We start from the raw sequence: 27,850 nt of genomic DNA, 5'->3' as shown, positions 1-27,850 counted from the left end.
CTCTATTTTCTAGAAATATTATGTAAATTGGTGTTCATATATAGTAAATTTGTGTTCACATATAATAGACTTCTCCAATGAAACCATCTGGGCCTGGAAACTTCTTTGAGGGGAGGTTTTAAATAAAAAATAAACTTCCAAGTTGTTGTAAAGCTATACAAATTCTCTATTTCATGTCGAGTGTGTTGTTTTACTGGATGTATTTTGAAAAATTGGTCCATTTAATATGTTGTTAGATTTATGTGTATAAAGTGGTTAGCTGCAATCCTATATTATTTCTTTGATGTTTGCAAAATCTGGAGTGATAGCTTTATTTCACTCCCAGTATTGGCAATTTCTGCTTCCTCTTTTTTAAAATTATCTTTGCTAGAGGTTTCTCAGGTAGATAGCTCCTTTTCCAACTAACATTTGGTTTTATTAATTTTAGCTGTTGGGGTGTGTGTGTGTGTGTGTGTGTGTGTGTGTGTGTGTGTGTGTGTGTGTGTGTATGCTGATCCTAGAGCTTGAACTAAGGGTCTGGGCACTGTCCTTGAGCGTTTCTTGTTCAAAGACTAGTGCTCTACCACTTGCACCACAGCTCCATTTTCAGCTTTTTAGTACTTAACTGAAGATAAAAGTCTAGCAGATTTTCTTTTTTTAATTATATGTATATTTATTGTAAAAATATTGTACAGAGGGGTTACAGTTACATGAGTAGGGTAATATAGCAGACTTTCTTGCCATGTCTGGCTTTCAACTGTGATCTGCAGATCTCAGCCTCCTGCGTAGCTAGGATTATAGAAATGAGCCACTAATGCCCAGGTAATTTAGACATTTTTTAATGAATGTTAACTGTTATGTTTATTATTTCCTATTGCTTGCTGACTTGGTGATTTCTTTTCCTAGCTTTTTTTAAAAAAGCAAAGTTTATTGATTTTAATTTTTCTTTAATTGGAAAGAACACTCTTCCTACATCACACACATTTGGATATACTACATTTTTAGTCTCCTTGAGTTCAATGTACTTTTCTTTTTTTTCTGAGATTCTTTGATCTCTACATTATTTAGAAGTGTATTATTTGCTTTCTAAAAAAAGTTTCCTTTAATCTTTTTGTTATTGATTTCCACTTTGATTCCATTATTGTCAGAGAATATATTCCATTCCATGTTTCATTTCTTTTAAATCTGACAAGGACTGTTTGTGGCTCAGAGTATGACAGATCATAATGTTCTTGAAAAGAATGAGTGTTTTGTATATTATAGGATGTAATATTTGATGAACACTGATTAGGTCCTGTTTATTGATAGTGGTGTTGAGTTTTTCTAAATCTTTACTGATTTTTCTATAGAGATGTTATATAAACTATTGAGAGAATGGTATTGTAGTCTCCATTGATTCTTGTGTACTTGTCTGTTTTTGCTTTTAGTTGTTAGCTTTATTTTAAGAATTTTATAACTCTGTTGTTTGGTGCACAGATATTTAGATAGGTTGTATCCTCTTAACAGACTGGCTTTTTATCATTACACAATAGTCCTCTCTTTTGTTGGTAATATCATCTACTGAGATTCTGTATTTTTTTAATCAGTTTACATAGTTCAGCATTTGTGGAAGACCAGTAACTTGGTTTCTGCAGTTGTATCTACTGAATAGACTATTGGGAACAGAGACTTCCTTCGCTTTACATTTCTTACTCTTCCTAAACTCGTCCTATCTTTGCCAAAACAGGGCATTTGAGACAAATTTATGAGCCCAATAGCATGTTCAACTTTTTGTGAATCAGGTAGTGTTTTCACAAGTAAGAAACATAATACTTGTCTGTATAATAGTTGTGATCCCTTATAAGTATTGATTAGTTCCATATTGAAGTCTTATTTGTTTTCTATTATGAAATAACATTACATTAATTCACCAGGAAATTATTTCCAGAGTCTAATGCCTTTCTAATAATGTCAACATCTCATCTGATATCCTTCACTTAATCAAGAGAGAAAGATGACTGTAGCAGAAACACAAAAGCAACAGTATTCCATAAACATCAAATAAGTTTCAAATAATACTAACATTCTGCCTTTGTTTTCTTGGTATAAGTAATTACCATAAATGGTGTCAGGATACCAAGGTGAGATCATTGAACTGGCTTATGGAAGAGGTGCTGGCCCTCTTGAGTGGTTAAGAGGTAGTTCCCACACACCATTGCATCCAGGGAATGGAAAGCAAAGGGCCTGAGAGGAATGACAAGACATTAGCAAACTTAGAGCACATTTTTTTTGGGGGGGTCCGGTCGTGGGGCCTGAACTCTGGGCCTGGGCGCTGTCCCTCAGCTCTTCAGCTCAAGGCTAGTACTCTACCACTTGAGTCACAGCGCCACTTCTGGGTTTTTTCTTTTTGCTTATGTGGTGCTGAGGAATCGAACCCAAGGCCTCAGGCATGCAAGGCAAGCACTCTACCACTGAGCCACCTTCCCAGCCCACTTAGAGCACATTTTATGTCTAGTGTGCTTAGTAGGGTAGAAATTGCCCATGGAGCTCTAATGTGTGCTTCTATAAGAAGCTGCTTCAAACTCCTAACCCAGTGTTCAGTATTCTCCATTTCTGGTTCCTTCCTATCTTTCTATCTTGTTTCTAGCTGTCTTACACTGAGCTATTAGATTTCTAAAAACTATCACACACATTATCCCTTCCTTCTACAGTCTTCCTTCTCTCTATTATATATCTTTTTTTTTTTTTTTTGCCAGTCCTGGTGCTTGACTCAGGGCTTGGGCACAGTCTCTGAGCTTCTTTTGCTCAAGGCTGGCATGCTACCACTTGAGCTACAGTGCCACTTCCAGCTTTTTCTGTATATGTAGTACTGAGGAATCAAACCCAGGGCTTCAGGCATGCTAGGCAAGCACTCTATCACTAAGCCACATTCCCATCCTCCAACATATATTCTTGTAAACTCTTTTTCCTTCTTTTATCTAGTTCATCCCATTACCTTTTTCACAATACCAGTGATGTCTGGGTTCCCATAGAATCATTTGTAGGACTGCATATCAGCATGTGTCATAAACTCCTTTTTTTTGTTCTTCTTCATAAGATTTGCTAGACTCTAACATGGACATCTTTTCTTATTTGTCTCTGAATTTTCCTTGCTCAGTAAATACCCCAACTTAGAAAAAGAGCTCAGTAAATATAAAAATGAATATAACTATACAATTATAATAAGAAATCCAACTTTTATGTGGTATAAAACATGTAGTAAAAAATCCCTGCAAATATTGTACATTTATTCAAAATTTATTCCTTCAAATCACTATCTTGCTAGGCACCAGTGGCTCAGACCTGAAATCCTAGCTACTCAAGAGGCTAAGATCAGAGTTTCAAACCAACATGGGCAGGAAACTTTGTGAAACTCTTACCTCCAGTTAACAACCAAAAAACCAGAAACAGAGCTGTGGCTTAAGTGATACAGTGATAGCTTTGAGCAAAAAAAGTTCAAAACCCTGATTTCAAGCCTGGCTCACATACACATGAACATGCATGTGCGCACGCAAGTGCATGTGCACACACGCATTACAGTTTTAACATCCACATTTATTAGATGATAAAAATGACACCTAGAAGATATGAGACTTGTACAATCAAGGTCAATTAACTAGCAAGTGATGAAACCAGGCATTTGCATGCACCAGACTTCTTTCACCTCTTGGTTCTTTCTGAGTCTGCCCTAATCAGTTACAGCCATGGGAAAACAAACACATCCAAGTACATCATGACTGCAGTAACTAAATGCCCTCACTGTCCTATAATGCAGGTCACTCAGGGACCATTAGCAATCTGGATGAGGTTGCTGCCATAGAGAATTTATAGAAAAAAGCAATGTGCTTAATTAAATGATTGCTGAAAACACCCAGCCAGTATAAATGGATTCTGGCAACAGAGCTACTTTTGTTGCTCCCAGAGTCCTGCCACAGGTCATTAACATCTTGATAGATTTGAAGCACTTTTCAGCTCAAAGGCTTTCATTCAAGGACAGAAGTGAGTTTTATTCAGCTTTGAGGTACTTGGAGGCCCAGAGACATGGAGGCAGGAATTAAAGGATGGATCCTACTAGTGCCAATGGAAGTCTCCATTAGAATTAAATTTGACTCAAGTTCGTGGTAGGGTCTAAGTCATGTTATGTGTCATAAGCTGTACTAGGTACTGGGAGACGGGGTGAAACAAGATTGAACAAAAGTGGATCACAATCCCTTCACAATTTCCACAAGGAACTATTCTCTGTAGTGTAATGTGAGCACAAGGACTATGACCATGAGCACAATCTGAACAAGTGCTTCTCAGACTTAGTGTGCACAAAATTGAGAGCTTAGACTCAGTGTAGGTCTGGGGTGAGTTGTGTAGGGTTAGCATGGCTAATACACTCCTAGCTCCCAGGTAATGCTAATAATGCTGATTCTTGAATCACAGACTTGGTAATAGAGACCTAGAGTACACAGAAGAAGAAGAAATGAGGTTGAGTAATAGAATTCCAAATGTTCACATAATTTGCATAATACTCTCCTCCTTCGATGCCTCATGACTCTAGATGATTAGAAATCTCTTATTTCTAGTGCTTTGCTCTATTTGCCTTTTAATTATTGTTAGTAGTGTTTTTTCATTACAGGATTAATGAAAGCTTTATCTCAATTAGACTAGATAAAAGAGTGATTGGCTTTAGTCCATAAGCATCAATTACCATCCCCTACAGGTATTTGACTTTTTTTTTTTTTTTAGTTGTTTCTGGTCAGAGACTAAATAAAGTCAAATGAACAAACACAAGCCGGAGAAAGCTCTGGAGAGGAAAAGAGGGAAAGGTCTTTGAACTTGCACAATGAACCCCTGACCCTCCTCTGAGCAAACAAAAGACAATCAACAAAGAAACCAGACACAGGCACAAAGATCATTTAACCAATTTAAGCTTCAGGTGATCACTATGTCAAGAGATGAAAAATCACAAATGTAGAGGAACAATGCAAGGAGAGGACAACTAGGCTGGGAGAGAGGTGTCACCAAGTCAAGCTCTCCTGTGACCCTTAATAAGTGTTTGCCCTTAGGCAGGTCATTTAATATCAGAATTTCTTCATCCATAAAATAAAGCCAACAGTTCCTCCCAGCCTGTCTCCCGGGTCATTTGAGAACAGGTGAAAAAGTGCCATGCTGCTCTGGGGATCAGTGTAGTCCAGAGAGGCAAAATACAGCCTGAAAGTGAGTTTCTAGATGCCTGATCTTCAGTCTTTGTCTCCTAGGCCAACGTTGATTTTTTTTTTTCTTTCTTCACCCTTAGGTTTAAAGATCCAGAAGAGATTTTTCTTCAGAGAAATCTTCCTAAATTAAGCAGAGATGCACTGCACGCTTCCAATTAGTTCATCAAGTCTAAGAGACAGAATTCTCTGTTTCATCAAACATGTTTCTGATAGAGGAGCCACAGTGGGCTATGCGGGTCATAAAAAATATAAAAGGGAAGGCCTTAGGTCAGGGAGTGGTTGAAAATATTTGTAAGACCAACACTCAAGAGTCTGAGATAGGAGAATCGTGAGCTCAATGCCTGCTAGGTAAGAAGGTAGGAGGAAGGGAAAAAGGGAAGGAAGGAGAAGAAATGAAGAGATGGGGGGAAGGAAGGGAGACCCTTATCCATTGAGAGGCTGCAATAAAATACCAAACACACATTTAATCTTTGCACAGTAGTGAAAAGATTCTAGTAAATGTCAAAAACATAGTTGGCAGAACCTCATTTTTGCTACTTTAGGGCTTTAATAATCTTCCTCACCTTGATTCCTCATTGAAAACTGGAAGTAATGCTTCCTAATTTGTACCACAGCTGTGAAGTTTAAATAAGGAGGAGCATTTGTAACCCATGTTTCTTACTAATTTTTATCAGAACAATAAGCGTGGATGTTTCACATATTTTTCCTTTTTTTAAGTATATCCAAAATATTTTTGAGGGTTGTTTTTTATCTTTAAGATACTTTACATATTTCATTTTTTCCCAACCATACAGTCTTATTCTGCGGTAGTGACAGACACTTCTTACTCAGTAAACTCAAATTTAAAAGAATAATAATAAACCCTTGAAAATATGTGTAACCAATCACTCTGAAAAGCAATATGTAGGTTCCTCAAAAGACTAAACATAGAGGTCCTCTGTGATCCAACAATCCCACTCCTGGGCATTTACCCAAAGGATCACCAACAAGGCCACACTAAAACTATCAGCACAACTATGTTCATTGTAGTATTGTTTACCATAGCTAAGATATGCAACCACCCACAATGGAATTCTATGTGTGTTTCCATTGCAAAAATGGTATCTTCCCATTCTTAAGGAAATTCTTAAAGACTTGGAAAAAATCATATTAAGTAAGCTAGACTCAAAGAAACACAGGCTCCAAGATTTCCCTTATTTATAATAGTATATGTCTAGGATAATCCTGGCAGAGGATCACAATAGCTCAATAGTTATGTACATATGACCATATAAAATGATGCTAATCAAAATGAACTCCAAGATTTGGGAACAAGAGGGGTGTGTGTGTGTGTGTGTGTGTGTGTGTGTGTGTGTGTGTGTTTTAATGTACTATATGAAGTTATTTCTTTTTTTCTTTCTTTATTTTCCTTTGGTTTATCCCCTGTTGTCACTGTTTTTGATTTTGGTACCCTGTGTCTTGTATATGTGTTTTCTGATTTGAGGAATGGAAGAGGAATAACAAAATGGTGAGACAAAGGACAAACGTTCAACCAATACAACACTGATACTCACAAGACACTATGTTGGAAATGAACTTTACAGCTTGGAGGGGGGTGAATCAGAGGGAGGGAAAGTGGGAGAAAAACTAGGGAGGGGGTAACAACGTTTGACAAGAAATGCATTCATTATCTTACTTATGTAACTGTAACCCTCTGCACATGACCTTTACAATAAAATTAAATTAAAAAAAGAAAATGTGTGTAACCACTGGCAGTTTGAAAAGTAATTGTTAAATAATAAGGAAACAAATAACTCTGCAAAACCCCACAATAACTAAGAAAAGCACCAGGAAATAGAGTAGTACCATTTGAAGATCATCAAAATTATATGCCTTATAATCATCTGTCTAGTGGCAAATACACAAACAGCACTTATATGATACATGTTTAGTATAAGTCAAATTATTAATATGTAATGCCAGACTTGTGATATATGTTATATACTTAATAAATTGTATTATTATATGTAATGAACCTTAGTAAAAATGCTTGAAAAGGAACTAGAAAGATATATACTAAAACTTCATGGTGGATTTCTTTTTTCTTTCATGAGCAGTGAATTTCTAATGAAATAAAGAACATATTAACAAATTCCTGGATTAAAATTAAAAAACAAACCAGGATACCTCCCACAGGTTTGCAGCTAGAGTGATAGGATCTACTGGATCCAGGATTCAAAGCCAGGTCTTCAAGGACTATTTCTATGATACCACACTGTTTCTTCAGTCCTCCTTTTATTCTACAGTCTGCATATTTGACACATCATTCATTGGATTTCATATATTTGTAACAATACAGTGCTTGGATCAAGACTGAATGGCATGGTAGAAATAATAATGAAACATATTCTAAAGTGTTTTTCACAAAGATAATGATGAGCAAGAACTATTTGATTCTCACTGACAGAGGCACAGCTTCTCACTTAGGATCAAGAAGAATAAGAACAACAATACCTCCCCCATACACCACTTCACCCAAATGGGTGTACAGGGAAGATCCCATCTCCTGTTCTTACGCCATTACTGACAAAGACATCTGGAATCCATTGTGCTGAAGAGCCACTTTGTGGTCATCATATCTTCCTTTTGGAGGCTCCACAAAGTGTCAAGATGTTCTCCTTGGTACAAGCTTAATGAATCTCTTCTAAAAGCACACATGATCTCTTTAAAGTATCCTTTTTCAGAAGGACTAAGAAAGGGAGGAAGGAAAGGAGGTAAGGTTGAAATAGACACCATCTTTTCTTTATAGCTGTGCAGGTATATAAATCATTGTGATAGGTCAGGCTAAAGCCCTAGATCCAGACAGATACTTTTTGAGATACCCATAATTTAGCTCAGTGGGCTCTAGCTAGAGTTTATGGCTACACTTTTCCAGTTCCCCTTCTGGTCTCTCTGCCTTTCCTTGTGTCCTCTTCCTGAATACCTTCAAACTCACTTTCCTAATTTTACCAATTAATAGATCCATATCAATTGACAATATTAAATGAATAAAATATTAATTGGCTTCCCTGACTTAATTTTTAAGCCCTTTGCCTCTATGAAGGCACTACTAGAATAAACAAGGGTGCCAAACTCATTTGTCCCTTTCAATTTACACTTAAAAGATAATATCTGGTCCCATCTGTCACACTGGATACTCAGCCTCTTCAGGAGGGTTCCCTGTGGACATATGAGACAGTGAGTTTTACAAATTTCACTCACTAAGTTCTTGAAAAGTTGGAAGACAAGGTTGTTGAGAGACCTAAGTGAGACTGTGTGCACAAAGTACCTTCTAAAATAATTGTCTAGGAAGTGGCGCTGTGGCTCAAGTGGTAGAGCGCTAGCCTTGAGCCAAAGAGCTAAGGGACAGTGCCTAGGTTGTTCAAAAAATAAAATAAAATAAGCTGACTGTCTATGCTGTAGTTTCTCAATGAAGTATTATGATACTTCCTTGTAAACCTGAAATCATGCTGCAGTCAACCTATCAGTTCCCAGACCCCAAACCCAAGTGTTACTGTGAATTTTCCTTATAATCAAGCATCAACAAAATCCAGCTCTGTCGGATATTAATATATAACTTCTCTATTCCAAATGCAACACTCAAGCAATGTTCTGAGATAAATAATGGAGTTCCTTTTTAGTATTTCTCTTTTAAAGTAAATGCCATGTGATTCTTGCAATTGTGGGCACCAAAGGAATGTTGCATGCACAAGAGTTTTAAGGGCTTTTCTTGTTTGTTTATTTTTATTATTTCTGGCATGCATTCGGGATCCACAAGATAATGAGAAAAGCTGGTGGAGAATGCATTGGACACAGACCCAGACCATGATCTTCTGCTACCTTGCAGCTTTCTGCCTGGTTGTAATAGCCTTTCCAGAATTACCCAGGAAGATTTTATTCATTTATCATTTATCATTGGATAAAGATATGTTTAACCTTTGATGTGCTTTTTTTTTAACGATGGAAAGTTGCAACCCACTGGGTGCTGCATGCTCCTTAATCCACCATGCCCAGGAGCAATGCAATTATGGAGAATGGACCATGGAGCTGAGGTTTGGGCCACTAGGGGACCCATAGCCATCCTCCAACAACAGATCCATAAGTTCCATGAACCAAGGTTTTTATTGGTGGTGTGCAGGGAAATAAGGTAAAAATTCAACATGTGACAATATTTTGTATACAAGTTGTAGGTGAGCTTATTCTGGGAAGGAGAGCTAAACAGTAAACAGCCTACAATTTGCATAGACCCTTAGATTCCCACACAGTTTAGGGTGGAATCAATAAGCCCAGACTGATTGACCTTTCTGGGAAAACTCTCAGCATTCAGAGAGTGTATTGAGAGAAGGCATTCCAACTCCCAATCCTTTTTTTCTTTTTTTTTGGGGGGGGTGGGGGGAGTGTCTCACAGTTTGGATTTTCCAGCTCTGCCAATGGAATTGTAATTCCTAAACTTTTTTTCTTTTTTTAAATATACATTTTTATTGTAAATATACTGTACAGAGAGGGATTACAGTTACATGAGCAAGGTAATGAATCTACTTCCTATCAAGCATTGTTGCCTCCTCCTTTGTTTTCCCTCTCCCATTTCTTCCCTCCCCATCTCCCCGACTGCTCCCTCCTGTCCCCTCTTCCCCCGCAAAGTTGTAAAGTTCTTTTTCAACATAGTGTCTTATACAACTGTTGTTACAATGGGTCATCCTGTATCCTTATTTCAGCATCTTGTTATTTCCCTTCTCCTCCCCAAAATCTATATATAAGATGCAGGACACCAGAATCAAATACAATGACAACAGGGGTTATACCATGGGGGACAAACATACAAATTCCTAAACCTTTAATGCTATTATAATGCAAAAGCTACAGGCAAGACCCACTTTTTGAATTTTATCTACATTGTTAACATATTTCCAGGAAACTCTAAAGCTAAATAATTAACAAAGCAATAAATCAAGAAAGTAAGCTTTCTTCTGTTGTCTTTACCAATTGCTGTGGTGTGAATATTTCCAAGCTGGCTGAACAAAAGCTGAAAACAGTATTAACACTGAAGAAGGAATTAGGAATAAAAGCGCAGTTCCCCAATATTATACAGTATTTCCATTTTATCAATATAATAGACTAAGGAGCCCCCAAAACATGCTCAACATCAAAATAAAATAATCAGAATGTGATGCATTTATTTACTATGCTTTATATATTTGGTGAAACTATTATATGAATTATTCTTAATGTTTAACAGCTTGTTCTTAAGATTCTGTACCAAATACCTCTTATGAGTTAGAGCAAACCAGGGGATTTACAGCAGTGGATCGGACCCTCACTGCTACTGTACAAGTACCTAACCTGTCTTTTTGCTCTGCTACTCATCCATTTGGCCCTATATTTCAAACATACAAGTCAAAAACTGTCAACCACATTTCCATTTGAATACAGCTCTGAAAATGGCAGGTGTGGTACAAACATATTTTATGGTTGTAAGGTCCGCCCCTGGATGGCAAGCAGACTCCACCCTCCTCCCAGCAAAGTCTCCGCCCAGTGCCTGCATTACCTAGGCAACTGGGACACCTGGAAGAAGTCACATCTGCATCCTCTGAGGTCACATCTGAATTTGGTGTGGCCACACCTTTCCCTGCCCATACCCTACATAAGGCCTAGCCCAGGCCCAGACACTCTTCCTCTCTTGCTCTTGCTCTTGCTCTTCTTTTCTAGCTCTCTCTGCTCTTTCTCTGCTCTAGCTCTTTCCTCTCTTTCCCAGCTGCGTGGAGTGCCAACCTTGCCTGGTCCCAGCAGGTCTACTGAATAAACCTACCCCTTACCTGAATACCACGTGCGTGCTGGTGCTGTTCTTACTCGGCTACCTCTTTTTTAAAAACCTAACAATGGTGAAACCATATCTGAATAAAACTTATAGTTTTATTTATTCCATTTTGAATTTCCCTCCAGAAACTTTTTTTTTATGGAGTGGGCTTTCCTAGATCTTTTCTTGGTGCATAAAACAAATACCCTATGCATTATCTCACCATTTTAAAGTATGAAAAATATCTCACTTTCAATTCATGTCGCTCTATAAGATTTTAGATAAGAGATTACAACTATGTAGTGATCCTCATAAAATATAAGTATATTTTCACTTTTCCAATCCTTCAGTGGCTTCCTAACACCTAAGGGATAGCATTTAAGTTGCTTAACCAAACACATGAGGTCCACAAACATTTCCCCAGACTCTTCTCCCTCCAATTCCCATCTGGCTCTCCTCTTTCAAACGATTGCTAGAAGTCTGACCAATCATGGCTAAAGATGTAGCTGAGCTCATCTATCACCCAGCAACTGTACCTTACACCCTTTTGGAAATAATGAGAACCCAGTGAGCCTCAAGGTGAGTACAGGTACTGCTCACCTACCTTGCTCTCTCACAGACTTTCTCCATCTACCATTTCATGGTCCCAGCCTTCATTTCTGATTTGCAAAATAGCAATCATGAGCAACGATGAGCAAGGATGCCAGGAAGTTAAAGAAAATTTGTGAATTTAAACATACTTTTTAATAAGCTATACATAAGAAAAGGTTTTTTACTCTCATCATTATGAAACCAGAATCATTATTTGAGAATTAAACATGCCTCAAATTTCTGATGAGCAACCAGAGCTGTCTCATCTACACAGAAGGAGGTAAAAGCCAAGGAATTTGGGAGCTGGGTCATTCCCTTCATACACAGAGGTATATGAAGAGTCTTGTATACTTGGTGTGGTTAGAGAAGGGTATATCTTAAAGCTCTTTATTCTTGAGATCCATGTGTATGGAACTCAGTTCATAATAAAAACAATCAAGAGGGCAAGAGGAGCCCTAGGCTCTTTCCTTTCTAGCTTGAATGTTTGCGTTTTGTTTTGTTGTTGTTAAGGCATTGGGATTTTATTTTCTTATTTTTGTTATTAGTGTTTCATTTGCCTTTCCCCACTGTTGACATACTCTAATCTCTCATCAAACAAAGAAAAAGACTGAGCTGCAAACAATCATGCAAAGACTCCGCAAGTGATCTTCCTTCTGACAATGGGCCTCTTTCTTGTGTTTGAACAATTACAGTGACTCAGAACCCATTTATTAAGTCCAGCCGCCTGAATCATCTTCTTTACAACTTGCAGCTTTTTCTGTTACATAAGAAATCACTAGACCAGCTAATAAATTCAACAACCAGAGCAGAGTGAGCAAATTCTCATTTTGTGGACATGACTGAAATCAGAAGGAAGAAGAAGGTTCTAATACAGAGGAATACCAAAATGGACCCTAAAGAAACACCATTTAAAGAAGACAGATGGCTTCAAAGTCTAGAAAAGAACCGTTGAAATCAAAGAAGAAAACATGAGTGCATGAAATTCCAGGTGTACGAGATACCTTAATATGAATAGGTGTCAAAAAAAAAACAGGAAAAGAAAAAAAAGCGAGTTTTCAGGTATACCTTACTTCACAGCTCATCAGGTTCAGAGCTGAGGTCAAAGCGTGTATTCTTATGACACAGCTATTCATATTTATCTGAAAACAAATGGCTTGACTAATCATTCTCTTGATATTAAATCATGCTCAAGGAATTGTGATGCTAGCCCTAACATACCCCCGTGTTCGTGTAGCACTCTGTGAAGGTGATATAGAAGAAAATGCCATGTTTTAATTTCCTGACATTTGGCTATAACTACTCACTCTGTCAAGAGCCAGAAACCTTGAATGTTCTCTCCAGATGCCTCAGCTATATGACCCTTCAGGTCTTCCATGGCAGTCTCAATGGTGCCTGGCTGGAAGAAGAAAATATTTAGTTTAGAGAAGATAGCACCCCTTGTGTTTATGATTACTTAGAATATTCAGTAGCAACTCCTCCAGCTAGATAACTAAGCAGGAAAGATAAAAGTTTTCTGCTGGAGCTCTGGTTTTTCCTAAGTGTTTTCCTTAGGTAGAACACACAAATACATATTGTGTATTCTGAAGTCTTACTCCTATTTTCTCCTAGAAACGAAGGCAGCCATTTTTGGAATTTGAAACAGGAAGTTCAAAACATTTAGCAGCATTTTGTATTTTTCTTGTAAGGGTGAAGCACAGAGGAGTTACAGTTACATAGGTAAGGTAATGAGTACATTTCTTGTTGAACATTGTTTTCCCTTCCCTCATTTTCTCCCACTTTCCTTCTCCCCTGATTCCCCTTCCCCCAAGTTGTAAAGTTCATTTCCAACACGGTGTCTTGTATCACTCTGTTGCATTGGTTCACTCTTTGCCCTTTGTGTCATCATTTTGTTATTCCCCTTCCCTTCCCCAAGCCAGATAAGCATATATATATATATAGATAGATAGATATAGATATAGATATGACACAGGGCACCAACATTAAAGACAGTGACAACAGGGGATAAACCAAAGGCGGGGGGGGGGAGATGAAGGGGAATAAAATAAAATAACTTCACACAGAACATTTAAAGCAAAAACAAAAAGCAAGCAAACAAACAAAAACCCCATGATGCTAACAGAAATAAACTCCAAGATACGGAAGCAGGAGGTTTTGCAATCCTGTTCCTCTCCCTCACCCTCTTGTATTGCTTTCGCACTATCACTGTTACCCTCTCCCTCTCTCTCCCCTTCTCGCTCTCCTTCTCCCTCTCCTACCCCTTTCCATCTTTCTCTCAACAATACTGAGGATTGAACTCAGGTCCTCCTCCTACTTGCTTTTTACCAGGTTAACCTGGGTATAAGTTTTCAAACCTATCTGAAAAAGAAACTACAAGGAAAAGAACCAGGGGCATAACTCAAGTGGTGGAATGCTTGCAAAGCAAGTGGGAGGAGGATCTGAGTTCAATCCTCAGTACTGCTGAGAGAAAGATGAAAAGTGGAGAGGGGGAGAAGGGGGGCTGTAGAGAGAGAGAGGAAGAGGAAGAGGGAGAGAGATAAGAAGAGAGCAAAGAGGGGAAGGATAGGGTAACAGTAAGCAAATGAGAGGGAAAGAGAGAAAGAGAAAGGATGAAGGAGAGGGAAAAAGACTGCTAAACCTCTTGTTTCCAAATCTTGGAGTTCATTTCGACTAGTATCATGGTTGTATGGAAGGCAAACTGCCCATCAAACAAGCAATGTCTTCCTCTTATCATCTTAAAGCAAGAAGCCAAAGAAAACCAGAAGACCACCTTCTTTCCTGTTTTGTTACAGTAATAAAGCATTAACAACCTCTCCAGAATTCCTCCTGGTCAACCAGGCCATACCTTTAACTTGGGACTCTTAACTATGCATACTTTTTCTACTCCCTGCCCCCATCTCTCTGTACTTAACCTGATTCTAATGTCTATATCCCTTAAGATAGCAATAGCTGAAGATGTACTGAAGTGCTGCCTTGTCTTGTCTTGTATTATAACTGCCTGTAATAACTTCCCTCTGCCCTTCACAATGTCTTTCTCTCTCTCTCTCTCTCTCTCTCTCTTTCTCTCTTTTGCTTTCAGAAAATGTTTGAGTTTATTTATTTTTTGGTGTACCAAGCATTTCTGAAGCTTTTTTTATTTACATATATTAATTTGGAGGGATATTTTGTCTTTTTATTGTTCTTGTATGGTGATGCACAGAGGGACTACAGTCACATAAGTCAGACAACGAGTACATTTTTTTAATTGTGAAAATACCATACAGAGGGGTTAAAATTACATGAGCAAGGTAATGAGTACATTTCATCTTGAACAGTGTTACCCCTTCCCTGTTTTCTCCTAGTTTTTCACTCTCTTCCCAAATTGCACAGTTCATTTTCAACATAGTGTCTAAGTGAGTGTCACTGCTGCAGTTGTTCACCATTTGTCCCACCATTTCTATTCTTTCCCCTTGGCCTCTCTCAAGCAAACTTACAAACAAGACAATAAATACAGAAAACCAGAAACAAAGGGAAAAACAGCCCCTTGTTTCTATTTCTTGGAGTTCAGTTCAATAAATATAATTATATATGATAATATGCACATAGCAATTGTGCCTTTGTGATTCTCTCCTAAGAATATCCTTCGCTGGTCCCTCTGTGGGAATATCTAGAGTCCTGTATAATCTATCATGTGCAATTGTATTTTTTTTGTCCTTTACCGTCAAGTGTGTTTACTTGTAGATTTATAGGCACATTCCAGTTATGACAAATGAGGGAAACAATGCAACTTACATTTCTTTGGGTCTGGCTTGCTTTGCTTAATATCATTTTTTCTAAGACTTTTCTAAGACTTTTCATTTCCTTATGAATGTTACAATATCATTCTTTCTAATGGAAGAGTAGAATTCCATTGTGTGTGTGTGTTGTTAGAAATGTAAACTTGTTTAACCATTCTGAAAAGCAGTATGGGGGTTCCTCAAAAGCCTAAACATAGAGCTTTCCTATGACCCAGCAATTCCGTTCCTAAGCATTTCTCCAATGGAACACAAACAATGCCATACTAAAGCAACCATGCTCCCTGCAGTGTTGTTGACCATAGCCAAGATATGAAATCAACACAGATGCCCCTCAATGCACAATGTCTCTTCATTTGGCATATGGACTGATTGGCCAGACCTAACTTGGGACTCTGGACAAGGGACTAAAACTCAATTTCAGCTTTGGTGAGCCAGCTAGGGAAACACACACACACACACACACACACACACACACACACACACACACAAAACATCCTTTAGGTCCTAGCCAGAGTTAGCCTGAGTGGATCCTGGATGGAGAGTAAAGATGGAATCCTTTCCTATTTCCCATAGCTACTAGAATCACTTTTATCCTGGAAAACATTCCCTATCTTTCTACTTTGGCTATTATAACCTGTTTGCCATTGCCTGCTTTCCACCTTTATACAGTGAATCAGAGAAGCAAGTCAACTTGCCCCAGCATGCCCAACTACACATTTTAAAATCACAGCTTTTCTCTCCTCTAAGAGTACATGTTAATAAGACACAAAAAGCCTTCTTCCTGGGATCACGAAGTTTAGCTGATTCTTGATAACAAACACTTCCAATCGTCTAGCATCACTTTCTTTATTCTTCCCCAAGTGTTTACAAGCCTAGTTCTAGCTTAAACACGGACTGACACTTGTTCAAATAAGTTTGTATACTCACTAGCTTAGAGATTCTTACAGTTCAGTTCACATCAGAATTACCTAGATGTATGTTCAACACAGATTTATAGAACCATCAGGAGAGTTTCTTATTAGTCAATCAGTATGATTTGAGACCTGAGACTTTGCATTTCTTTTCCTTTTCTTTTGTCTTTCTTTGTGCCAGTCCTGGGCTTGAGCTCAGGAGCTTGGGTGCTGTCCCTGAGCTTTTTTTGCTCAAAGTTAGTGCTGTACCACTTGAACCACAGCTCCATTTTCAGCTTTTTTTGTGGAAAATTAGAGATAAGAGTCTCACAGATGTTCTTGCCCAGGCTGGCGTTGATGCTCAGCCTCCTGATGAGTAGCTAGGATTGATCTCAGCCTGCTGGTGAATAGCTAGGATTACTGGTGTGAGCCACTAGATATAATTTGCATTTCTAAGAAGTTCCCAGGTGATGTTGTTTGTTGGTTTGAAGTCTATGCTTCACAGCAAGGCTCTATGGGACATTATTTTCAATCCTTGGCTGTACAAAAGCATCACCAGGGAGCATATAAAAATTTGAACATCAGCATACTAGATTAATTGTTTTGGAAACTCAGTAAGACAGGCCCTTTCATAAGTATATTAAAAATATTTAAAGTATGCTAGGTTATCCTTATGTCCAGCCAAGCTTGACAGATAGACCAGGATTTACCAAGTCTTGACCATTTTAGAAACACTGTAGCAATGATGTCATTTCCCAGTATTGGGAGTAATTTACAGTTTGCTTAGTTAACAAGTGACAGAAATAAGAAACCCAGACTTTTCAATTTTAGGTACCTAACACACCACTTCTGCCTTTACTTCCCAACACTAGGTTTCATGAATGACACATAAGATGCAGTATCTTATGTGAATTCTTTTAAAAATAGGACTTTAATGTCTATAAAAGCTACCATTCCTAATCCTCCCTGAGTGATGATTCTCTTACAAAAGGATTAATCTAACTAGTGACTACCCTTTGCTAACAAAAGAGAACTTGGGCATTATAATGCCTGCTAGGACCTAATTAAATATCTCTTCCTTCTAGAGAAAGAAGGTTATATGAATTTTGTTTTTCAACCTATAATAAAAGGCTTGAAGAAGTGGAGCTATGGTTCAAATGGTAAAGAGCTAGCCTTGAGCACAAAAGCTCTGGGACAGCACCTAAGACTTGAGTTCAAGCCCTAGGACCAGCATACACACACACACACACACACACACACACACACACACACACACTGCATTTTGCCAGGCAATGGAGGCTCACACCTTCTAACTACTCAGGGGTCTTAGATCTGAGAATCAGTTTGAAAGCCAGCCAGGTAAGAAAGTCTGTGACACTCTTATCTCTAATTAAATCACAGAAAAAGCCAAAAGGGGCACTATGGCTCAAGTGGTGGAATGCTAGCCTTGAGCAAAAAGGGTTCAGAGCCAGCACCCAGGCCTAGAGTTCAAGCCTCAGGACCAGCATAAAATAAATAAATAAAATAAATAAAGGCTTTGAAACATTATCGAAACAATGTCCATTTATTAATAAGTCTGGCATGCGCATTTAATCATGAAAAAATGAAGTTAGACACCACTGGCTTATACATGTGGAGACTGAGAACTGAGGATTGAGATTCAAAGCCAGCCCAGAACAGGAAGTCCGTGAGACTCTTATCTGCAACTGACCACCAAAAAACTGCAAGTGGAGTTGTGCTTCAAGTGGTAGAGCACCAGCCTTGACCAAAAAACTAAGGGATGGTGCTCAGACTCAGAGTTCAAGCACCAGTATTGGCACATAGGTAAAAGAAAACAAGAGGAGTATAACTGGTTCAAATGAAGTACTGGTAAATGGCACAATGCTCACTGTACCTGCCCACACCAAGCTGTCTATTCACTCCACAGAACCCAAGCCCTTAGGCATGGATGAGACAATGCCTAAGCAGAAGCGATTGGCCTGGGTTTGTATCCAGGTCTGTCATTTGTTAATTCTGTGACTATATCCAGTGATTTGAATTTTGTGGACCTCTGTTGTCTTAACTGTGAGATGACAGACTAGATGCAACCAACTTTGTCAATCAAACAGATGATCCAAACTTTCTTTAAGAAAATAGAAGCATAGAGTTTACAATCCCCAAATTGTGATTCTGTCATTTTAACATATTTTTTGTTGAGCTGAATAGTTACGAGTAGGCTAAAGGATTTTAGCCTCCTAACATGGTCTGATTCTGGCTAAAGAATTGTCAGAAAGCATGTGGGCACCTCCAGGCTAGCTGAAACATTATGTGTCATGAAATCAGCAACTTCTAGACCACCATCAAGTTTATGACTTGAACTGCTGCTGACATAGAAGGTTATGTCCACATTACTCATTTCCAGTGACCTTGGAGGCAATGTTGGACTGTCCTGGAAGGAAAATTGTATGATCTCTGGGCAATTCTCCCATCCCCCCAACCTCAGCTCTCCTTGTAGTCTAATTCTACCAGACCCAATGTTCAAACTCTGCTAAAAAAAATAATACTTTTGTTGATGACTCAACATGGATATTTCCCTCTCTTTCTGTTCTCACATAATTTGGGCTTCATAAATATAACTCAGTGGTGAAACTAATACTTTTCAGAAAAAAATAGAGAGTTTGGAGAATAATGAAACAATCCTAAAATAAGCATTTTGTTGAATCCTTTTATGCCAGGCACCTTGCCAAAATTATGTAAAGATGAATATAATGATGTAATTTTTTTTAATCCTGCAATCTTCCCTATAGAAAGTAATTTCCAAAATTTATCAGAATGAAAAATGATCTATGTTTTGATCCAGGTATCCCATCTCTGTGAGGTTATAGCTGAGTAATTCTTCCATATGTGCAAAATAACCTACGTATGAAGGATTCTTTATACCCTTTGTTTGTGAGTAAGGAAAGTTGTAGGAAAATTACCTAACTTTTCTTGTAGAGTACAAGTTAGATATATTATAAAGGACATTCATACAATATAGTAAGATGAATGTATAAAAAGGTATCAGGTGTTAGTGGCTCATGCCTATAATCCTAGCTACTCTTGAGGCTGAAAGCTAAAGATAATTCAAAGCTAACCTGGGCAGGAAAGTCTGTGAGACTCCACCAAAAAATAAAAGAAAGAAAGCAGGAAGTAGAGTTGTGGCTTAAGTGGTAGAGAACAGGCCACAAGCAAAGCAAAGTTGAGTTCAAACCCCAGTACCAGCACACGTACACACACGCACACACACACACACACACACACACACACACACACACACACACAGGAAAAAAAATGAATATTGAAACATTTAAAAATATATTATCAAGGGAAAAGCAAAAAATAGCAGGAAGGAGAGTGAAAATAGACCATTTTCTGCATACAAATGAGAATAGAAAATATATTCCTGCCTCAAGTAACTTTAGAAGGATCTGTAGAAACTACTAATAGTGAGTAGATTCCTATGAGCAGGAAAGCAATATGATGTAGAAGGGGAAGGTGATTTGGTGGCTTCTGGAGATCTGTCAATGTTCTTACTATTTTTGCCACCCTGGGTGAGAACATCGGTCAGGCCCTTACAAAACACAGAAGGGAAATGTACTCCGAAAGATAATTTCCCTCTCTTCCATTTTATTACTGGTGATTATTATGGTAAGGTAACTTCAACTATTTGATGTCTAACACTAAACACAGCAAAATATAAAAAAGTATACAAACACTTTGATTTGTGGCTTCAATGTCATACTTTAAATCTCAGCCTTTCTTGTGACTTTCAGATCCATGGTAATCATATCAGCAGTCTGTGCATTTGTTTGTTCATCTTTGTTAGGTGGATAAGATAAAAATAACTGCAAAAGAGTTTTTTTTGGGAGATGTCATGAAACACTCTACAATTGTTAGAGCAGAATATGGGGTCAAATGCTTAGTGTAATTGAACAAATGAATCTAAAACTCCAGCCTAAAACAAATAGGAAAACATTAATTAACAGGCATGCATCATGTTACATAACATAACGAACAGAATTGGCTTATAAACTAGCCTATAACAGTGTTGGTAAAAGCAAAACTAATCCAGCTTGGCTAGCCCAGACCAGTTATCACTCAAATAACACCCAGGTCCTTGCTTGTGTCTTCCACACAGTAAGCTCTTTAGCTACACAGGAAGAGGAGGAAGACATGGAACAAGAAAGAAATAATGTGTCCAGAGAAATGCACACATGCAGGTTTCCCTGGAGGGGTGCCATCATGGCTAAAGATCATTTTGTAATGAACACATTGGTAAGAAAATCAGCTCTAAGTCAGATTGATTTGTAAAGACAAAGCAAGTGTGTCTTTCCCAGAAAATGAAGAGAATGCATCTTAATACATTATTATGATAGATTTGCTCCCCTCCCAAATCATTTTTATTATAATATTACAATCTTCAGGGGATTTCAATATGAGGAGTATCGAGAAACCTCTTCCCAGTAAGATGTCTAATTCCTAGACTCGTATAGACAATAACAATAAAATGATTAGGTATATTTGTTCTCAATGTGAGAACAAGTCACAGGGATCCCTATAACAAGAGAGAGGGAAAGGGAGAGATGTTGAAAGCCAAATTAGTGTCATGGAAGCAATGACATCTCACTACACAATGGGAAGTCCTGAACCTGCTTATTAAAGTCTCGTTGCTCACAATAGAACACAGGCTATAAAAAGGCCATGGGGAACCATTAATTAAATATTAAAAGATCAAATAGTTTTAGTCCCATTAGTTTGTATGTAATTTATATTCTCAAGTATAAATTTAGAGATAATTCCCTATCCTGAATTGCTTTCAACTTTCTGATAAGGTATCTGCAAATATAGAGTCCTACAGGGAGTTTAAAAATATCTTTCTCCATGTGGATTAAGTATTGTTCCTTTCATAAGAAGTTGCTTTTGAAGATCAGTCTCCACAACTAAGATGATTACCATAATATACCTCAAGTTATTAGCCTTGAGGGATACTTTTGTTCAGAGAAGGCACTAGGCCTTTTTATAGCTGTATCTAAGTAGTAATAGCAGATACATGAAACCAAAAGAAAAGGTTATCCAAGCATACTGATGGGAGTTGGTTTAAACTTCAATGTATGTGTCCTCTAATTTATTTTCCAAGGTCAGAGATAGTATAGAGGTGAAAAGCATCAGGAGTCCTGGCTTATCTTCCTAGGCTTATCTTCCAATTTTGGCACTGTCCTAAAGCCAATTGACCTTGTGTGTTTCAGTAACGAACAGAATATTCCTTAAAACCCTCTATCTCTGAGCAGAATTTGCCCAAACTGATTTGGAGGAGCACAGTTATAGTCAATAAAGAACAAGCTGGAAGATGGAAGAAGTAACCTCCCAGATTGACAAGAAAAGAGCACAAGTCTTGTCAGGGCCCAAACTAGCTTATGTTATGACCTAATAGTACCTGAGATTCTGATGCTAAAAATACCTTTTTGTCAAAAATGAATTTGCATTTCCATATTGGTAACATGTTTGCAAATCCAGCTCCAAACACATATAATTGCTCTATTTTCTTATTATAACATTCTTAGCACCTGAGGAACTTGAGCGCCATTCCACCACCGAAGACAAGGAAGAGCTTTCTTTCCAACTTTAAGTTATGCAAACAGGAAACCGTCTAAATATCTAAATAAGGTTAAATAAACTGTAGCCTATCCCACTAGTGGGATATTATGGAGTTGTTAAAATGGTGTTATTAAAGCATATTGTTGATATGGGTAAGAACAGTTTACACATTCCCCCTTGTACAACATGGGGATAGTCAATGGGTTTTTATTAACTTTGAGCAATGAGATTATGGGATTATTTATTTTGCTTAATCATGTTTTTCAATTTTACATCAATAAACCACTTCCTGCCTGATGATCTTAAAGTCTTTTAATGAAATGTTTGGCCAAGAAATTTTTTCACTCACTGTTTCTCAAATTGCAACCTAGGTCCTTTACACGCTTGGTGTGGGGTACATTTTTTTCCTAACTATGGCAAGAAATCTTGGAACTATGGATTGAGAGCTGGTGAACTTTAGTTCTAGTTCTAGGTTTGTCACTTACTGCATTCTTCAGTGGGTCAAAGCTCATTAATGTGATATTAAGCCCTTCTCTGAGTTCAAATCCCCTCTGTATATATAAAACATACTCTCTTTCCAAATACCACTACACCAACAGATCTGATTTCGTAAAATTGGATCATTCCATTATTTATTTTAAAAAATATATATCATTGTAAATTCCAACTGCTGTATTTTATTAAAGTTGTATTTTCATTACTCTTCCATGTGTTAATGAGCATTCATTATACTCAAATGCCAAAAAGAATTCTTCATATTATGTTTCTTGGTCTAGAGAGTTTTTAATAGGCCTACAAAAGAGGTTCTTCATATTGACTAGAGCTATTCACTGATAATTCTCATAAAAAGGCCCTAAACTTTCATTTACATGCTAGCAAAAGCACTGGACTCACAGTCAGAAGTTCCAGAATCTATAGGAAGCTGATCTAGTAATAGAATGTGACTTGTAGAGCTGACTTTGTTTCTTTGAAACTTCAATATGTTCACTTTAAGACAAAGATGGTACATTGTCCCCTGCCTACCTTGCAGTAGTGCATTAGAGGACCAAATAAAAAAGGGATGTGAGTTATATAAGCTACAGACCACAAAAATTTAAAGAAATACCATGTAAATATATATTAACATCTGTAGTGGCTCTGGAAAGTGTCAGTTCAGCTGTGGTAGAGCTACAGTTCCTAGAATTGTTTTTCCTGTATATTTTTAAGTTAGAGTTGTCCACAAGAGACATGTGTAAAGGATTCAAAAGGCAGAAGTGAAACGCCAGGTCTTTTCCATGCTGAAAATCAATGCAGGCTATTATGCACTGTAGCAGCTCTTATTTGTGGCAGCTACAACCTGAGTTTACTTAATCGCAAGAGGCAGTATTTGAACCTGTGTCTTCTTTCATTAAAGTCTGAGTACACAATGTGCAAAGTATTTTCTAGAGTTTTGTTTTCTCTAAAGTAGATACAATTCTGTTACCCCTGAACCAAGGGTAAAGGTACCACTTCTAAAACTGACTCATGTCAGTATAGGTAGAGTTGGTGGGAAATAGACATGGCCTCCAATTTCTCCTTAGGAATTACCCTTTTTCATGAAGAATTTCAGTTTTGTCATGCAGGGTTTTTTCTTACTCACAATTCCCTATTCTCACTACACAGCCTTTTAGGACCAACCTCTGGGTCATCATGTAAGAACAGCAATTTCACAAGACTTTTTAGCCAGCTCTCATGACTTTACTTGCTCTCAAGGGTAAGTCTCTTATTCTCTATCACTGTATTATTCTTTCTCATCACATCCTGGTATCATCCATGTCAAAGATAATAAAATTCTGCAGGATGCTTTGATTTCCTTTACACCTCTCTCATACAACTCAACTTTGCATACCCGATGAAGTTTATATAGTTTGGAATGCAAACCATAGCTTGACATATGCAAAAAACACTCATGCAAACACAGTTTTAGCACCTACCAAAGCACCTTGCAAATGGGAGGCTATGTAACACTTACACACACACACACACACACACACACACATATATACACACATACACATGCATGCATGTACACATAGAGTTGGTTTAGCTAAAACTTTATCTTCAATATGTTTTTCAGGCTACAAAATCAGAATTCATTAAAGTTTTAAATAGTCACAGATTCTTCACTCTCATTTATATATTTAGTTGATATAATTTTTAACAAAGATGACCCAGGTACATATTAAAATTGGATGTCACTTGTCACAGCACACACTCCTCAAATTTGTCTCCTTGATTGCAATATTCTTGTTGACAAGAACATTGAATAATTGGGAAAGAAAACCATTAAGTTGGGCTGGGAAGGTGGCTCAGTGCTTGCCTTGCATGCATGAGGCCCTGGGTTTGATTCCTCAGCACCATATAAGCAAAAAGAAAAAAGCTGGAAGTGGCACTGTGGTTCAAGTGGTAGAGCGCTAGCCTTGAGCTGAAAAGCTGAGGGACAGCGCCCAGGCCCAGAGTTCAAGCCCCATGACCAGAACCAAAAAAAAGAAAAAGAAAAGAAAGAAGAAAACCATTAAGTTGAAAAGAAACTTCAACAGAGAAAGACACAAGAAACTTATGCAGCACTCTTTTTTCTTTTTTTGTCGGTCATGGGGCTTGAACTCTGGGCCTGGGTGCTGTCCCTTAGCTCTTCAGCTCAAGGCTAGCACTCTACCTCTCTACCTCTTGAGCCACAGTGCCACTTCCAGTTTTCTGGTGGTTTATTGGAGATTTCTGGTGGTTCATTGGAGAGTCTCATGGAGTTTATTGGAGAGTCTCATGGACTGTCCTGCCTGGGCTGGCTTTGAACCTTTACCCTCAGATCTCAGTCTCCTAAGTAGCTAGGATTACAGGTGTGAGCCACCAGTGTCCCACATGCAGTATTCTTTTATCAACTAAAATACTAGAAAGATATGATAGCATTTAGTGTGTGTGTGTGTGTGTGCGCGCGCGCATGCACTCATACACACCAGTACTGAGGCATGAACTCAGGGCCTGGGTACTGTCTCTAAGTTTTTGTGTCAAGGTTAGCACTTTTCCACTTAAGCCACAACTAGCTTTCAGCTTCTTGGTAATTAACAGGGGATAAGAATCTCATGGACTTTTCTACGTTGGCTGGCTGAGAGCCGCAATCCTCAGATCTCAGCCTCCTGAGTAGCTAGGGTTACAAGTGTGAGCCACTTGCATCTGGCTTTAAGATAGCATTTTTTACATATTCTGCACAGATGTGAACATTCAGCTACAGACTGAGCTCTTGAAATGCATGTTCCCATATTGAAATACAGAATCCCAACATCAATCTTTAAATTCAGCCCATTCTTAGCAACCCTTTCGTATAGTTATTTTTCCAAATAACACTTTCACAGCTTTATATTCTAGCTGCTGCTATGTTACAGATTCTCTATCCATAAAGCAAAAATAAGCTCTTTTCCAAAGTAAGTTCTCTTTGGGGCAATATGAGAGTTTGAATCTAGAGCCTTCTATTTGCTAGACAGTCTCTTCTTATCAAACCATGTCCCTATCAAATGTTTTTATTTTCCAGATAAGAACTCATGCTTTTTACTAGGGGACAGCCTGGACCATGGTCCTACAACTTGTGCCTTCTGTGTGGCTGGGATTAGAGTCAGACACCACCACTGATAGCTTAAAACATTAATTCTTTGAGGCTGCATTTAGCATCAACACAGAACTGAGACCAAAATCCAGGGAGACTGGAATGACTATGTCTCTTAATACTGTCTGAGCCATCACAAGCAGAGTCTTTGCTTCTTTGAAGTTCAAGTCGGCCATCAGTCCATTGCACATAAGAATACTTAGATCACAACTATTTTGTCTATTAAATGAAATTAGTAACAAGTCTAACAACTTGCCAAACATGTATTATATTAAAGGATAACAAGGTGGGGTTTTTTTGAAAGTTTTACAAAGTATTTAGGAGCATCATCAATTTTACCCGTGTAACGAGGTACTTCCGTGAGAGATAGGGCTGGTGGTAAGGATTGGGGTAGAGTGTTGATTTAGTCACACTTGACTGCCTTGAGATCTGCTTGGGCCTGCGATCTTCCTTGCCCACCTGCCCCTCCTTCACAGACAGGTGATCAGCTTCAGAAGGTTGATCATCATCGTCTTGTTTCAGAGACACAGGCTGAAATCCCTCGAAATTCCCAATTGTTGACATTTTTCAGCCTCTAGAAGGATAAGAAACAGTCCTTTCATTAGAAAAGGAAAAAAAATGCATCTGTACCTTGGTTATGCCAAAATGGGATACGATGAATAAACCATATTTCCAAGCTGTCACACATTATCCAAAGAGAGTTACTGACACCGATGCCCACCTACTACCCATGACCATTTGCCAGATGAGAAGCAAAGACTCTACAGAGAAAATGAACCATTGTCTCATTGTTAATTCCTGGAGAACAGCAGAAGAATGAAGGGAAAAAGAGCATGAAATAATTACCACGATTTCTCTTCTAGATTTGCTTAAAAACTTACAAGACTAGAAGCTTATAGCAATAATACCATACCTTCAGGTCTGTTTTGTGGGCAACTAAAGGACACAAGACCACTTATAACTCAGCACATTTGTGCATGCATGTGTGTGTGTGTGTGTATGTGTGTACATGTGTGTGCACACACATACAGGATTTGAACTCAGAAATTCGTGCTGTTTAGTTTTTCTACTCAATCCTGGCACTCTATCATTTGAACCATACAATCATTTCTGGTTTTCTGCTGGTTAATTAGAGATGAGAGTCTCTCAGACTTCCCTGCTCTTCTGAGAAGCTAGGATTATAGGTGTGAGCCACTAACACTCAAACCTAAGTTAATTTTTAGTTGTAAAATAAAGCAAAGCAAAAGAAAATGGAAGGCACTTGCCAGTCTTGAGGAAGGCATGTCTAAGCCAAGCCTGCACACTCAAACACATGTAGGCCATTCTTACAGAAAATCTGCTCCACATGCTAAATGGAAGGTTTTATGCCCAGTGTCAACATGGCATGTGACATTAATTCCACCTGTTGTTAAACAAATGAAGGTGATTTTAATTCAATTTCCCAATTCTTGTGAAACACCAGAAGTGAAGAAAAAGTTTCTTTCTCAAACAGGTTTTCTCTCTTGAAATTGGGCTTGAAGATTCAAGAAGTAACAATAGCATACTCGTACAGTGCATTACGCACACCTGAGTACTGTGACATAGAAAGGATGCAATCTGAAGTTATTCCAGGATGATTCCTGTACATAGAACTATCTTATTCCAGGATGATTCCTATACATAGAACTATCTTGGGCAAATGTATATACAGGCATTATCATCTTGAAGGGGAGGAAGGTAAGAGAAAGCACAGTTTAGGGGAACTCAGATGCAAGTAGAGTCTTGCATAGTAGACATTTTATTTTGTCAGATCTGGTCTTCCCAGCAACCCTGGACAGCTTGTTTATGTATCCCCATGTTTCTGAGAATAGAATTCAGAGGAGCCCCATCCAGGGCACACTAGGAGAGTTGTGGAAACACCTGGAATGTTGACTCTGCTCTAAGTCCAGCTTGGCCACCATAATGCCGTACTGCCTCATAATAGGAAGTACTTCCTTGAATCTGCAGGTAATTTTTACATAGTAGGTATACAAATGGCAGAGGTTGGCCTATAAAAATACAAAGAAAGCAGAAGCAGCAGAATAGTGTGTGTGTGTGAGAGAGAGAGAGAGAAAGAGAAAAGGAAGGAGGAAGAGAGGGAGGGAGAGAGAAGGAGAGAAAGAAAGAAAGAAAGAAAGAGGAAGACAGAGCAGAGAGAGACAACAAGAAGAGAGAGACAGAGGAAAGGCAGAGAGGGAGATCAGAGATAGAAATCAGAGAGAGAAAGGGAGAGAGAGAGAAAAGAAAGAAAGAAAGAAAGAAAAGAAAGAAAGAAAGGAAGGAAAGAAAAAGAAAGAAAGAAATGAAGGAAAGAAAGGAAAGAAAGAAAAAGAAAGGAA

The 27,850-nt window shown here is 38.2% G+C and overlaps 1 protein-coding gene across 1 annotated transcript in view; it reads right to left on the bottom strand.

Annotated features, from left to right (window-relative positions):
* Nucleotides 1-26,057, bottom strand: part of Tprg1 (tumor protein p63 regulated 1) — a 99,736-nt gene extending 73,679 nt beyond the window's left edge. The window contains exons 1-2 of the mRNA XM_013019402.1: nucleotides 25,833-26,057; nucleotides 12,909-13,000 (exon numbers count right to left, since the gene is read on the bottom strand). Coding sequence (XP_012874856.1) covers nucleotides 12,909-13,000; nucleotides 25,833-26,057 — 317 coding nt within the window. The remainder of the gene's footprint in view (nucleotides 1-12,908; nucleotides 13,001-25,832) is intronic.
* Nucleotides 26,058-27,850: the final 1,793 nt, after the last annotated feature.

This window comes from Dipodomys ordii, unplaced genomic scaffold (assembly GCF_000151885.1).
Source record: "Dipodomys ordii isolate 6190 unplaced genomic scaffold, Dord_2.0 Scaffold45, whole genome shotgun sequence".
Lineage (NCBI taxonomy): Eukaryota > Metazoa > Chordata > Mammalia > Rodentia > Heteromyidae > Dipodomys > Dipodomys ordii.
This window is presented reverse-complemented; position numbering and strand designations above follow the sequence as displayed.